At 44.8% G+C, this 13,290-nt stretch overlaps 2 protein-coding genes across 4 annotated transcripts; one reads left to right on the top strand and one right to left on the bottom strand.

Moving 5' to 3' along the window:
• Nucleotides 1-11: 11 nt before the first annotated feature.
• On the bottom strand, nt 12-9,505 carry LOC115119261 (probable ATP-dependent RNA helicase DDX17). 3 transcript variants are annotated; one of them, XM_029648027.2, is made up of 13 exons: nt 9,238-9,505; nt 8,698-8,857; nt 8,503-8,599; nt 7,954-8,087; nt 7,583-7,648; nt 5,938-6,079; nt 5,506-5,666; nt 5,050-5,222; nt 4,680-4,790; nt 4,363-4,424; nt 4,170-4,229; nt 1,468-1,701; nt 12-1,301 (listed from the first exon to the last, which is right to left on the bottom strand). In XM_029648027.2, the coding sequence occupies exons 2-13, from the start codon at nt 8,815-8,817 to the stop codon at nt 784-786; spliced, it is 1,878 nt and encodes a 625-aa protein (XP_029503887.2). In that variant the 5' UTR covers nt 8,818-8,857; nt 9,238-9,505; the 3' UTR covers nt 12-783. The 3 variants fall into 3 exon arrangements, with proteins under 3 accessions (XP_029503887.2, XP_029503888.2, XP_064872349.1); XM_029648028.2 differs by having other exon boundaries at nt 1,471-1,701; XM_065016277.1 differs by having other exon boundaries at nt 1,138-1,301; nt 1,440-1,701.
• An 86-nt stretch (nt 9,506-9,591) lies between these two features.
• On the top strand, nt 9,592-13,008 carry LOC115119263 (protein N-terminal asparagine amidohydrolase-like). Its single transcript, XM_029648031.2, has 10 exons — nt 9,592-9,953; nt 10,154-10,256; nt 10,397-10,462; nt 10,554-10,665; nt 10,734-10,807; nt 10,916-10,969; nt 11,533-11,586; nt 11,672-11,769; nt 12,089-12,202; nt 12,457-13,008. The coding sequence occupies exons 1-10, from the start codon at nt 9,873-9,875 to the stop codon at nt 12,625-12,627; spliced, it is 927 nt and encodes a 308-aa protein (XP_029503891.1). The 5' UTR covers nt 9,592-9,872; the 3' UTR covers nt 12,628-13,008.
• The last annotated feature ends 282 nt before the right edge of the window (nt 13,009-13,290 follow it).

The following is a 13,290-nucleotide window of genomic DNA, read 5'->3' as shown; positions in this document are numbered from 1 at the left end:
AATTACAAGGATTTTGGTTTCAGAAACTTTATTGAAATCCTGTGAAATAAAGCAATGTAGAAAAAGAACATAAGTATGAATTACCTCTTTCCAATAAAATGTTGATTAAACATTCACAAAGCAACACTCAATGTGCTGACTGATGGGATTATGACACGTGTCTGTGATTATCATTCCCAAATTCTCATATAGTTTTAATATGAATCTGAAGAAAATGGTATAGCCATACAGTTTATAAACAGTTTATAGAAAAAGTTATAGAATAATTGAGAATGATATAATGCAACATTCACTTCCCCAAAAGAGAAGTAGAAAGCATAGCTGACTGACAAAATCACTGGAGTTCTACATGGCAACAAAGAAATATCACATTTTAGCGTTTGTTACTCACTAATGGACTAGAACCTCACCATTTAGAGTACATCGCAAATGGAAATATCAACTCCTGTCGTGCCAATTAATACCAAAGAGTCACAGCTTCAGATTCACAGAATATCATTTTCTGGCCACGCACGGACTACTCTTGAACACATGAAAAGCGAAAAGTGTATCATGCATGCATGCATTTTCAGATGTAGTTAAAAACATCGCGAAACAAACAAGTACAAAAACATGTAGCTATATGTTAGTCCTTACCTCATGCTTTCTTACCATGGTAGGTAAGGGCAGGACGGCAACTCTAAACACCCTTTCAGAGGAGTAACGTTACAGTTACACACTGATAAACTCTAGGGTTTGAAGACCATGGTGATTTGGATTCCAAGCATCATGACTATCGTAATTCTACTTCCTGGGTGGGGGTGTAGGAGGTGGCGGCGGGTGAGGAGAAAAGGGGTACGGAGGCTGCCCTATGAAGCTCATGAGAGGGGGCTGTGGCGGGGCCATCAGCTGGGCCATGAGGGGCTTGGGCCCTGCTGCAGGTGGAGGAGCTGGACCGAACACACCCTGGGGCTGACTGGACTGATTCTGGCCCCCACCACTACTACCCCTAGGGGCCCCATTAGCTGCTCCCCCAGCCCTGGAGCTGTACTGGGTACCACCACCATAGCTCTGGTATTGGTCGGCCCCCCCGGAGCCGTAACTCCCCCGGCTGACCCTGCTTCGGTCCCTGTTGGAGGATGAGGACCTAGTGTCTCCGTCCCGACCCCCGCCACTGCGCCCGTCCCGGCTAAAGCTGCTGCCGCGGCTGTCTGGCTTGTTGCCCCCACTGACGGAGCGCATGCGACGCTCACACACGTCCTGGAACATCATGTTGGGGTTGTTGGCGCTGGAGCCGCCGCCACGGTAACGCATCCTGCCACCTGGAGAAGAATATTCACATAGGAGGATTAGAATGTCATAATATAAGATGAAATATTTTAGTTTAAGAATGTCAAACATCACTGGTTACACAGAATGTGTTGTTTATGTTTGGATGTGAGATGGTAAAGGTGATTGACCCTATAGTGTGAATCAAGCCAGTCTCACCACCTCCTCCCCCATGTCCAGAGTTAACCAGCTGCAGCAGTTTGGGATTGATGGCCTGCCGGGCCTCCTCCAGGACTCGGACCAGGTCCCTGGCCTGGCGCAGGTTACCCGGGGTGAAGAAGGTGTAGGCCGTGCCCTTGTTGGTGCTGCGGGCCGTACGGCCGATCCTGTGCACGTAGTCCTCAGACGAGTTGGGGTAGTCATAGTTGATGACAAACTTGATATCCTCCACGTCTTTGGGGGAAACGTGGTTTTGAGAGGTGGGAGAGGAAGGTGATGGGTGAGGAGGGAGAGATGGGAGAGGAGGGTTAGGAGGGTGAGATGAGAGGAGGGTTTGGAGGGTGAGATGAGGAGGGTTTGGAGGGAGAGGAGGGTGAGATGAGGAGGGTTTGAGAGATTTTTGTACAGTGAGAAAGAAGACAGATGGTATTCAAACAACGCCAAAGCTATGAGAGAAAAGTGGATGATTATTTAGAAATACATTTCTAATTAATATTGTATAAATATTGATTACCACTTACCTGTCCAATAATAACAGAAGAATAAATATACATGTATCTAAATTGAAGTAGAATAAAAGTGTTAATTCTTGAAGTAAAACCTTTGAAAATTAGTCAGTTTCGGGTCAAAATATCTTGACTGGAGGCCTAGAGGTTTAGTGGTAAACCCCATCAGAATGTGACAAGAGAGAACCACTCAGCATTAGGTAGAGAGGATGTGACATTCTCTGTCTGGACCTTCACCAATGCACACTTTACGCAATCTTACATAATAGTATAACCCTTCAGAACATTTAGTTCTACCATGGTAACATGTTCTCTGCTGAGAAATGGTATGAGAAGAATATGGAGAAATGAGTGACAGTACACTGTCAACACGATCAGACCAGAAGAGTAAAAAGTATTTCCAATGTTTCTTTTATATTCGGATGTTGAAATGACAGTAGAAGGACAAAAAAGTCTGTTTCTCATTACAGAAGCTCTGACAACACTGCTGGGTTGGTCCGAAAACAAAACATCCCCTTGGACCTTTTCCCTCTGTTTTCCATAGTTACAAAGGGAGGCCATTTTACTACTCACAGAACCTGCCAAACCTTAATATGTTTCCACCAAGAGAAAATGTGATGGAGTACATGTTGGAGGATAGAGTTCAACACAATTCCTTCAACAAATAACTTTCTGTGACTGACTTCAATATGGATCGATGAAACTACCTGAATGAGTTGATGCGACTGGGGAGGTCATGGAAGGTGTAGTAGGAAAGGGGGTGTTGATGTACTTACCCCTTTAGAGTTGTTTTACAAGGGTAGTCAGTCACCCCCTGTCCTGTCCTGATCAGCCCTGGTTCGCTTGGAGGCGCTGGGGGGGAGGGAGAGAGGAGGGGGCCCAAACTAGCCCCCCGTTTCCCCCTCACCCTTCGCATACACCAGCAACGTCGGACAGGAGCAGAACCGCTACCCCCCCCCCCCCCCCCCAACGGCCGGTTCTGTTGCTCTCTCGCCGAGTTGCAGGACCTCCGCAAATCGATCAGGACTCGATCCAGTCGAGCTCCTAACTCTCCCTGTCTGTCTGCCTTTTGGACGGACGGGCGGAGGGACAGACAGGCACCTCAGGTTGATCCCAAGGAGAGCTCGCTGGAATCACATACCCTCAGTCTATGATGGGGGTCTATGGGGGTGTTTAGGAACCAGATAATCATATACCCTCAGTTTATTGTGGGGGTCTATTTGGGGTGTTTAGGAACCAGAGAAGGTGGAGAATGGGGGGGATGAATCCTTCTGATAAATAGACAAGCCCCTAGCTAGCTGCTAACGTGACTGAGGGCAGCCCCAGTACTGCCTGACACCAGCATGTGCTGGAGCTGCCTTGTGCTGCACAACCCTGAGGGGGAGAGAAAAAGAACAAAGACACAGTCATAGGTAGCTTGGCAAAACCAACATGTCTACTTCCCTTCTCAGATTCCAGGTTTAACCTATTTAGTTAGGGAGGTGGAATAGGGCACTTCTGTACAAGTTTCAGGGTGGCATGGGGAGAACTGACTGTCGATTTCACTTAGATGCCCCTAAAACACACCCTACCTAGAAAACACCTGTAGAAAAAAATACAGTACTATGAATGATGTAAACATAGAGGAATAATCAAACATATAATACTGAATATGTGGGATGTTTTCCTTCGTGTTTTGGGTTACATCATATAGGAGACATGAGAGGAGGGTATTAGGGGGAGCTGCCCCCCCCCCCCCCCATCACACCCCCATTTAGGCAGCGTGCCAGAGTGCCCCGGTCGAAGGACGTTTTGGACTGCTGTAACAAGAAACAGACTGTAAAACATTGTGGAGTTGAAGGTCTGGGGGGATTGTCAGGTTCTTCTACTTTCCTTCAGAAAGTCATTGACAGAGGTCATGCTGTAGAAAGAGTGCTGACCGATTTTCTGTTGTTGTTTACAGGTTCAATAACACCGCTATTACATGTTTGCAGACAAATGTATGATTTCGTCGTTGCAAATCTTAAACCTGGAAAACGGGATGGGAAATTATGCAACAACAAAAATCACATTCATTAATTGTGTGTTTTTCTCTGAAAATGTTTTTGTTTGTGTGTGTTAAGAGAGTGTGTATACGTTTTGAATCTGTATGTTGTGCTCTGTAGGAGTGTAAGTGTGAACACGTGAGTGTGTGTATTCCATGTTGAGAAGACATACCCAGACCGCGAGACGCCACGTCAGTGGCGATGAGGATAGGGGCTTTGCTGCTACGGAATTCTGAAAGTTCAGACAAAATCAAAGGCGTTAGGTAGAAGACTCAAAAAGGAAACAAAAAAACAGAAGAAAACCCCACACTGAAACACATTTCACCAAAACCAGACTAAAGCATGGCCGTTGAAATGTGACCTACCTGTCAGAACCCAGTCTCTCTCTGGCTGGCTCTTGTCCCCATGGATACACATGGCTGGCCACCTAGAAAACACACCACAGCAATGTTGCCATGGGACAGAGCGCTGAGACAGCAGAACAGGACGTGATAAGGCAGGCAGTTGTAAGAACAGTTAGACAATTTCTCTACACTCTTATCTGACTAAGAAGCCAAACACACACTCCCATATGAAACCACAACTGGCTCTTGTTTTGCATAGTCAGTATCGTGGCTTTGAAAGAGGACTTAAAACCCATTTCTGCAAGTCTGTGCTTTCCCTCAGTCTCTCTCCGTCTCACCCATCTCTTCTCATCCTGCGGGTGAGCTCGTCACAGCGCTTCTTTGTCTCCACAAAGATGATGGTCTTGTTCTCCTTCTCAGCCATGATCTCTTCCATCAGCTGGAGCAGCCTGACATCAACAAAAAGACAGAGGAAAGATATTAGGAAAACATCCCTCAATCACTACAATCCCAAGACTAATATTCTCTCAACGTTAGAAAAAGGTAGCATCCTGCACTCTGTTCCTGTCCTTCATAACCAAGAATACTGAATACTTTTAACTACATTGGTTTCATCCCTTCCAGATCAGCGATGATTAAGGAAAGGAGACATGAACAGAATGCAAAACTAGAGATGGATCTTGTCCATTGGCGGATGGCCTCACTAACTTGTTGTCCTTCTCGTTCTCCATGCAGACGTCCACTATCTGCAGGATGTTGTGGTTGGCGCTGAGCTCCAGAGCTCCTACGTTGATCTGGACATAATCCCGCAGGAAGTCCTCTGCCAGCTGACGCACGTCCTTGGGCCAGGTGGCACTCCACATCAGAGTCTGGCGGTCCGGCTGGGGCACAGGGAGAGAACGGTAATGGGGATATTCCTCCTCAGAGGACACAACACTATTACTCTATTCTATAACATGAGTATTTAGTTATTTGCGATGGATTGATATTATATCAACTGTCATTAAGATCGATAGGACAGACAGAGATGATCTACCACCCTCTGTAGTATCCATCTACCTACACAACAATCCATGAATGGCTATGTATCACACAGTCATAATAATTGCCTAATTCCAGGAGATGTGTGTGCGGTTTGCTAAGTGAAGCATGTGCCTGGTTTACCCGGATCTGGTCCACGATCTTGCGTATCTGTGGTTCGAAGCCCATGTCCAGCATGCGGTCAGCCTCGTCCAGCACCAGGTAGGTGCAGCGCCGCAGGTTGGTCTTCCCTGCCTCCAGGAAGTCTATGAGACGCCCCGGGGTGGCGATGCAGATCTCTGTACCTATATGGACATAGGATGCAAAGTGTCACAGTTTCAAAAGAGACGCAGAAGAGACCAATTGTGAGATTACTTCCAATACTTGTAACTTTTTCAATCTTAATACAAGTAACTGAAGGGGAAGTGCAGAAAATTAAGCTAAGCTGGGGCCAGGGAGCCAATCAGGTTTTAGATCATCAGAAGTGGAGAGGTCTTGTCTGTAGAAGGCACAAACAATATAAGTAAGTAAGTAAGTAACTTGTAACAGCATTTAATTCAACCCGCAGCTCCTCACCTCTCTCCAGGTCACGTATCTGCGGTCCCTTGGGTGCTCCTCCATAGACACACGTACTCTTGATGCGGGAGGTCTTGCCATATTCATGAGCCACCTGCTGCACCTGCTGGGCCAACTCTCTGGTCGGGGCCAGGACCAGGCACTGAGGAGAGAGATATCAATACATTTCCTAACCTTTTAAAAGTTTGGGGTCACTTAGAAATGTCCTTGTTTTTGAAAGAAATGCACATTTTTTGTCCATTAAAATAACCAAATTGATCAGAAATACAGTGTAGGCATTGTTAATGTTGTAAATGACTATCATAGCTGGAAACAACAGATTTTTTATTAAAAATATCTACATAGGCCCATTATCAGCAACCATCACTCCTGTGTTCCAATGGCACGATATGTTAGCTAATACAAGTTCATCATTTAAAAAGGCTAATTGATCATTAGAAAACCCTTTTGCAATTATGTTAGCATAGCTGAAATCTGTTAGTCTGATTAAAGAAGCAATAAAACTGGCATTTTTTAGACTAGTTGAGTATCTGGAGCATAAGCATTTGTGGGTTTGATTACAGGCTCAAAATGGCCAGAAACAAAGACCTTTCTTCTGAAACTCGTCAGTCTATTCTTGTTCTGAGAAATGAAGGCTATTGCATGCGAGAAATTGCCAAGAAACTGAAGATATCGTACAACGCTGTGTACTACTCCCTTCACAGAACAGCGCAGATTGTCTCTAACCAGAATAGAAAGAGTGGGAGGCCCCGGTGCACAACTGAGCAAGAGGACAAGTACATTAGTGTCTAGTTTGAGAAACAGACGCCTCAAGTCCTCAACTGGCAGAATCATTAAATAGTACCCGCAAAACACCAGTCTCAACGTCAACAGAGGTGACTCCAGGATGCTGGACTTCTAGGCAGAGTTCCTCTGTCCAGAGTCTGTGTTCTTTTCCCCCATCTTAATCTTTTCTTTTTATTGGCCAGTCTGAAATATGGATTTTTCTTTGCAACTCCGCCTAGAAGGCCAGCATCCCGGAGTCGCCTCTTCACTGTGTTTTGCAATTACTATTTAATGAAGCTGCCAGTTGAGGACTTGTGAGGCATCTGTTTCTCAAACTAGACACCCTAATGTACTTGTCCTCTTGATCAGTTGTGCACCGGGGCCTCCCAATCCTCTTTCTATTCTGGTTAGAAACTGTTTGCGACCCCTCAGAGCCTGGTTCCGCTCTAGGTTTCTTCCTAGGTTCTGGGCTTTCTAGGGAATTTTTCCTAGCCACCGTGCTTCTACATGTACATTACTTGCTGTTTGGGGTTTTTGGCTGGGTTTCTGTACAGCACTTTGTGACATCGGCTGATGTAAAAAGGGCTTTATAAATAAATTTGATTGACATATGATTGATTTCTGATCAATTTGATATTATTTTAAAATTGACAAAAAAAAGTGATTTTCTTTAAAAAACAAGGACATTTCTAAGTGACCCCAAACTTTTGAACAGTAGAGTATAACCTTTAATAACACATGATATACAGCTACAGCATACCATAGGTACGTCTAAGCAACAGAGTTAAGTACACTATAGAAAAGGGTCAAAATAATTCAGTCTCACAGACCTGAAATATATGAATAAGTAACAGTGTGCAGTTTCCAGTTGTGTACTCACAATAGGTCCGTCTCCCCTCTCTAGATAGGGCTGATGGTTGATGTGCACAATGGCAGGAAGCAGATACTGCAATAAAAGGCGCCAAATAGTACAATGAGGTCATGAGGTATATGTCCCAATCTGACAGTCCAGGGGAGTTAGTCCTCATATGTCAATATGTCTTTGTGTGTTGCAGCTGTCAAATGTTCCTCTGGGAGTTTGTGTTTTTATACTGCAGCTGTTGGTGTGTGTGTGTGTGTGTGTGTGTGTGTGTGTGTGTGTGTGTGTGTGTGTGTGTGTGTGTGTGTGTGTGTGTGTGTGACAGAAAGAAAGACAGAGATGTTGCAGCTGTCGGTACGGTGCGTGTTGTTGGATTATCATGGCGTCCTTACTGCCAGGGTCTTGCCGGAGCCAGTCTGAGCGATGCCCACCATGTCCCTGCCACTCAGGGCCAGAGGGAAGCCCTGTGACTGGATGGATGTGGGTTCCTTGAAGTCCTGACTCAGTAGCACATCCATTACATACTCTGTCAGCAAAGAGAAACAATTAAAGGAATAGTTAGCTATAGCCAGGGGTGGGCAAACCTTTTGGCTTTTTAAATTCAACCGAGGGCCGCACAGATTAATTTTTGACCGATTTGTCAAAATCAATTTGCAGGCCATTATAATTTCAACATACTATGTATTTAGTTTGACATTCAAGAGTGGCCTGGAGTGTTGTTTTTTTTAAACCCAATAATGTGACCCATGAGCCCCCCTCCCCTTCCCAATAGCCTATGGGGTTAGTGTTTTGTAAGCTTGGGCTGTGTTCCGAGAACTCTTTAAAATGGGTTCAACTTCCTATTCTCATCTCTTTACCGTCATGACTGCTGAAAAGGTGAAGGGACAGGCTATAATATAGGTTCAACAAGTGTCAACTGGTATCTACTGTTATCTACTTACGGGGAAACTGTGCATGGTGGAAGCCGGTCATGGCCCTGGGGCAGCCAGTACCGCTGACTGTGATCTCCTTCCTCCTGCGGAACTCATCTATGTCATACTGCAGACACAGACAACAGAGAATCAACAGGCTCAATAGACACACTATGGATAGCATCCTTCTAAGAGCATGTGTATATATTGCGTTTGTGTGTGTACCTGAGTCATGCGCTGGAGCTCTGGGTGCTCGTTGTAGAAGTTCTTCTCAAACTTGGGCAGCTCGTCCAGATCCCACTTCTTCTTGCGAAGGCGTTCTCCAGGGTTCCCAAACTTCTTCATAGGGGGAGGGCCTCCCCAGCTACTGGACCCAAACCGAGGCCTATGGAACATGCAGCGAGAGGAGTGATGAAAAAGGGGATGGACGATCCATGATTAGTAACACTGCAACATAGTCACTAAATAGGTTCCTGGCCCTTTTAATCTATTTTGAGTTAGTGCAATTTTCCCTGGGTGGGGCGGGGCGGGGCACCGCCTATAACTATGTTGCAAGCAAGTAGTTATTTATCATACACGAACAGAGCGCGTGCAACATGTCTGAGACACGCCCGTGCACGTAGACATTCAGCAAGATAGTTGTGTTTCAACGAACGTCAAACAGCTTTCCAATATATCCCCGTATCATATAAAAAGCACACTTATGACAGATATTCCTACGTGGCTATAACTAGATTTCACATGCTGCAGAAAATATCTGCTTACCCTCTGTCTCGTCCACGGTCTCTATCTCGGTCTCCGTACGACGAACTCCCCTCATGTCGTCAATAAATAATTGCTTGTAGAAAAATATTTCAGAGTTGCACGGTGTTGTGCAGTCTCGATCCTACAATTCCGTTACAATAGATTATGTTATAGGGAAAGTGCAATAAAGTTAAACACTTATTTACAAACACAACTTAAAAGGTAAGACGAGCCCTGAAGTTACTGAACAAGCCAAAACAGAATTTTGTTTTGCAGTTGCTGCTGCTTCACATCACGTCAAGTCAACTCCCCCAGTCACTCCCTCCCTCTGGACGTAAGGTTTTGGGTCGTAACCCCACATAAACAACATGCACGTTTCGTGTCAAAGGAGCGTAGGGCAAATGGAGAATTCGGCGTAGGCTACATTTACATTTTATAGCGTTCATGCCCTAATAATACTTGTGTACAGTTGGTGGCAGTAATACATCTTGTGACAGTGAGTGACGTTCTTGAGGAGAAAGCCTACAAAAGAAGAAGAAAATGGATCCAGGAAGTGCAAGCTAGCTAACCATCTGTCTTGTGTAATAGGTCTAGTTTTCATGTTTCATGAAGATAAATATGACATTATATTAGGTAGATTTATATTGTAGAAAGAAATGCCTTTGCTAATACAAAATAGAAGAATCGAACGGCCAGGTTCGACAGTCGATTTGTTCGCCAGATATCCGCATTTGCAGGTGAGTTGACTGGAATAGCCAAGCAAACTATTTGTATTTATTTTATTTTATTTAACCTTTATTTACCGTTGAGTTGACTAGTTAGCCAAGCAAACTAGCAGCTGTCATGTCGTAAGCAAGTTGTCATTGTTGGAATTAATCACCATTAAGTAACTTATCACTTGCTCTTCATGCTATGACATTTTTATTTTATACCATAGGAAAATGCCCGAGTATTTCGATCCAAGCCGGTTGTAGATGTCGACCCGAAGTGCCTCCTATACATACAGCAACGAGAGTTTGCAGCCACAACACCAGCGGACAGTGAGTATAAACCTATAGTTAAATCAATCGGTCAGCCTAGCTTAACATAGTATATTGTTGCGTCCAACGGCTACCTCTAGCTAAAAATCCGCTGCACAGTATCCACGACCATGACGAAATGTGTCCCTCTGTTTCCCCAGACTCTGTCGCTGTCCTTGGTTCTGATGATGCAACCACCTGCCACCTAGTTCTGGTGCGACACACAGGTACTGCAGTTCTCTATGTAATGTGTTTGTAGATACTATGATAGCATCAAGATATGAGCTTCTTAATGTCTGCATTTGTACCATCTTGTAGGAAGTGGAGCTGCTTGCCTTGCTCACTGTGATGGCTCCAGCACGTGGAGTGAGGTTCCCCTCATCGTCAAAGCTGTCACATCTCTGAGCAAGGACCCTGCCAAGGAGGGCAGGTAAGAGATAACACGCGCACACACCCACACACACACACGTAATTGTCCCCTTGCTTCTTTTCCTTCAGGCTGGAGCTCCACCTCGTTGGAGGATTTGATGATGAGTCAAAGACGTCCCACAAACTCAGCCTTAACCTATTGTGTACGTGAATCTCCTTCTCTTCCCTCCTGTTTGAATGCAACTGCCACAGTAGCAACACCATTATCAGGCTGCATAGAGAAACTACAACCCTTCTATTGTGTTTTGCAGCGGCCTTCCAGAGACAGAAAGAAGATATTCACCTAGAGACCTGCTGCATCACAGGTACATGTTTCCACTCTGTTATATTCTCTCTCTCAGCCTGTTTTTCTTTATACAACCCAGAGCTATATATGTAGAGAGTTTGGCTGCCATGCTAGCACAGGGGCCATGCTAGCACAGGGGCCATGCTAGCACAGGGGCCATGCTAGCACAGGGGCCATGATCAAACGGCTGCCATGTTAGTGCCTTTATTCTTGAAGTTTTGGTGATGTAACAATATGAGAGCGCCTCCGACAATTCCCTATGAAATGACCCCCTGTAAACATGCAAAGCAGGAGAGTGAATTGAATGTTTTTATTGATTCGCATTCGAGGTGTATTCAAGTTTGTACTGTGTTGCGGTGTCAACAAATTACATATCTTCTTTCAGTGGACATCTTCATAGGTTTTGAAAACTATCTGAAATAAACAGCACAACTCGGAAGTGTCAATTATCACATAGCAACAGCTATGGAGGAAGTGGCGCTCTCGGAACGTTCAGACAGAAACCCTCATTGGCCCAACTCTCTGTATATCTGACTCTGCCCCTACCTATCTTGAGGCTCTTTCTCTTTTTTCCACTTGCAGAGATGAATGACGTCTTAGTGGACGGAGCGCACAGACCGGGTGTGCATGGCATAGGTACTGTACTGTATCTACACTGCAAATCAATTCACCTTTTGTGTAGCACACAGTTTATAGTATGGCATGGACTGTGTGTCTGCAGGTATAAATATTAAAACAGGGGAGGTGTTCCCCGCCTCGTTCCCTTACAAAGGACCCGCGGAGGAGCTGCGATCAGCACGGACATTCACTGGGGGACAGGTAGAGACTTCCGCATAGATATAGAACCTTAAATTGGCTGATGTCATAGAGCCACTATGCATCAGATTGGCAAATTTGTCCGCATTTTTAGCTGGGTCCTGCTCTAATTGGGACGTCGAGTAGAACTAGAATTCCTGTCTACTGATATATTGTCTATGCTCTTGCACATCATCTCTGACACTATGTGAAGGATCGATATAAAGAAAGATCAAAGATGACACATTGAATGGCTTGTGGAGTGTCTGGATAGAACCCATACGTGAGTTGCTAACTACACTTCATCAGACAGTCGTATAACATTGTAATTATATCTCCACAGATGGCTGATATATATGACTCGAACAAAGGAGTTGTGAAGATAGGCCCATGTAAGTGGTCCCCGAATCTGGATATTTCCTTCTGGCTGTCGCAAGACGATGACACCATCTTAAAGGTAAGGTGTAAGAAAATTAATACATTACTAATATTGATCCCACAATCACTAGAACTTTAGTCGTATGTCCCTTTAAAACATTTTTGACAACCTCTAATGTGTTATAGTCCCTGTTTCTGTCAACACTGATACAATGAATGTTGCATAGTATGTTATCAATGAATGTTGCATAGTATGTTATCAGTATACACACTGTGATATGTTACTCCCCCTGATTTTTTTTTTGTTTGTTTTTGTTTCCCCCCCCCGACCAGTACCTATCCACGTCCCCTACGGCTGAGCCACCACACTTTGTCCAGCACATCAAGTCCACCATCCAGTTCCTCCTGGAGCACCCCAGTTCAGACAGTGTCTTCCCTGGAGGACAGCCCCAGCACTACCGCAGAACAGAGCAGGGGGACTGGGAGAATGTTAACCAGACATAAAGGGCTTGAGGCTCTTCTCTAACCCCTATTACTTTGACTTTCCCTGGAATCTGTCCGGAAATGAAATCACTCCTTAACTTCTGGAAGACAAGACACTGTGACCCTCCTCTTTACGCCATTGTGGGCGTCACATGTTATTGTTTTTTTGACTTGGTACCAGTACTCCCTGTATATAGCCTCTTTATTTTAATTTTATTGTTGCTCTTTTATTTTTTACTTTTGTTTATTTAGTCATTATTTTTCTTAAATGCGTTGTTGGTTAAGGGCTTGTAAGTAAGCATTTTACAGTAAGGTAAAATTGTATTCGGCGCATGTGACAAATAAAATTAGATTTATCCGTGGTAGCTCTGTACAGTACAGAGCTATCTGGATTGAACCACAGTGCTGTATCTATGGACTGTCTGTCTCATAGTTTACCAAACTTGTTTTGTATATCTTATTTTAAATCGACAATACAAATGTCCGCTCCCACAGAGGGTGCTCTGGTCAGAGGGTGCGCTCGCCCCGAGGGGCTAACAAGACAAGGCCCCGGCCCAAAGAGATTTTTCCAAAGGCTGGGAAAAACCAAGCCCGATTCGCGGGCGGGCATGAAAGAAAGCGCACCCATAAATACCAGGACCAGCACACATACCGCTCACAGCATGAAGCCAAAACATAAATAAC

The sequence above is a fragment of the Oncorhynchus nerka genome, unplaced genomic scaffold (genome assembly GCF_034236695.1).
Source record: "Oncorhynchus nerka isolate Pitt River unplaced genomic scaffold, Oner_Uvic_2.0 unplaced_scaffold_1065, whole genome shotgun sequence".
Taxonomy (NCBI): Eukaryota; Metazoa; Chordata; class Actinopteri; order Salmoniformes; family Salmonidae; genus Oncorhynchus; species Oncorhynchus nerka.
This window is presented reverse-complemented; position numbering and strand designations above follow the sequence as displayed.

What these genes read in the sequence shown, in the direction of transcription:
- LOC115119261 (XM_029648027.2), bottom strand. Translation starts at nt 8,817, where the DNA reads ATGAAGAAGTTTGGGAACCCTGGAGAACGCCTTCGCAAGAAGAAGTGG. An exon ending in GATACGTGACCTGGAGAGAG is followed by an intron (nt 5,667 to 5,937) that starts GTGAGGAGCTGC and finishes ATGTCCATATAG; the next exon opens with GTACAGAGATCTGCATCGCC. An exon ending in AGATCGTGGACCAGATCCGG is followed by an intron (nt 5,223 to 5,505) that starts GTAAACCAGGCA and finishes CCTGTGCCCCAG; the next exon opens with CCGGACCGCCAGACTCTGAT.
- LOC115119263 (XM_029648031.2), top strand. Translation starts at nt 9,873, where the DNA reads ATGCCTTTGCTAATACAAAATAGAAGAATCGAACGGCCAGGTTCGACA. An exon ending in CCAGATATCCGCATTTGCAG is followed by an intron (nt 9,954 to 10,153) that starts GTGAGTTGACTG and finishes TTTATACCATAG; the next exon opens with GAAAATGCCCGAGTATTTCG. An exon ending in AGTTCTGGTGCGACACACAG is followed by an intron (nt 10,463 to 10,553) that starts GTACTGCAGTTC and finishes ACCATCTTGTAG; the next exon opens with GAAGTGGAGCTGCTTGCCTT.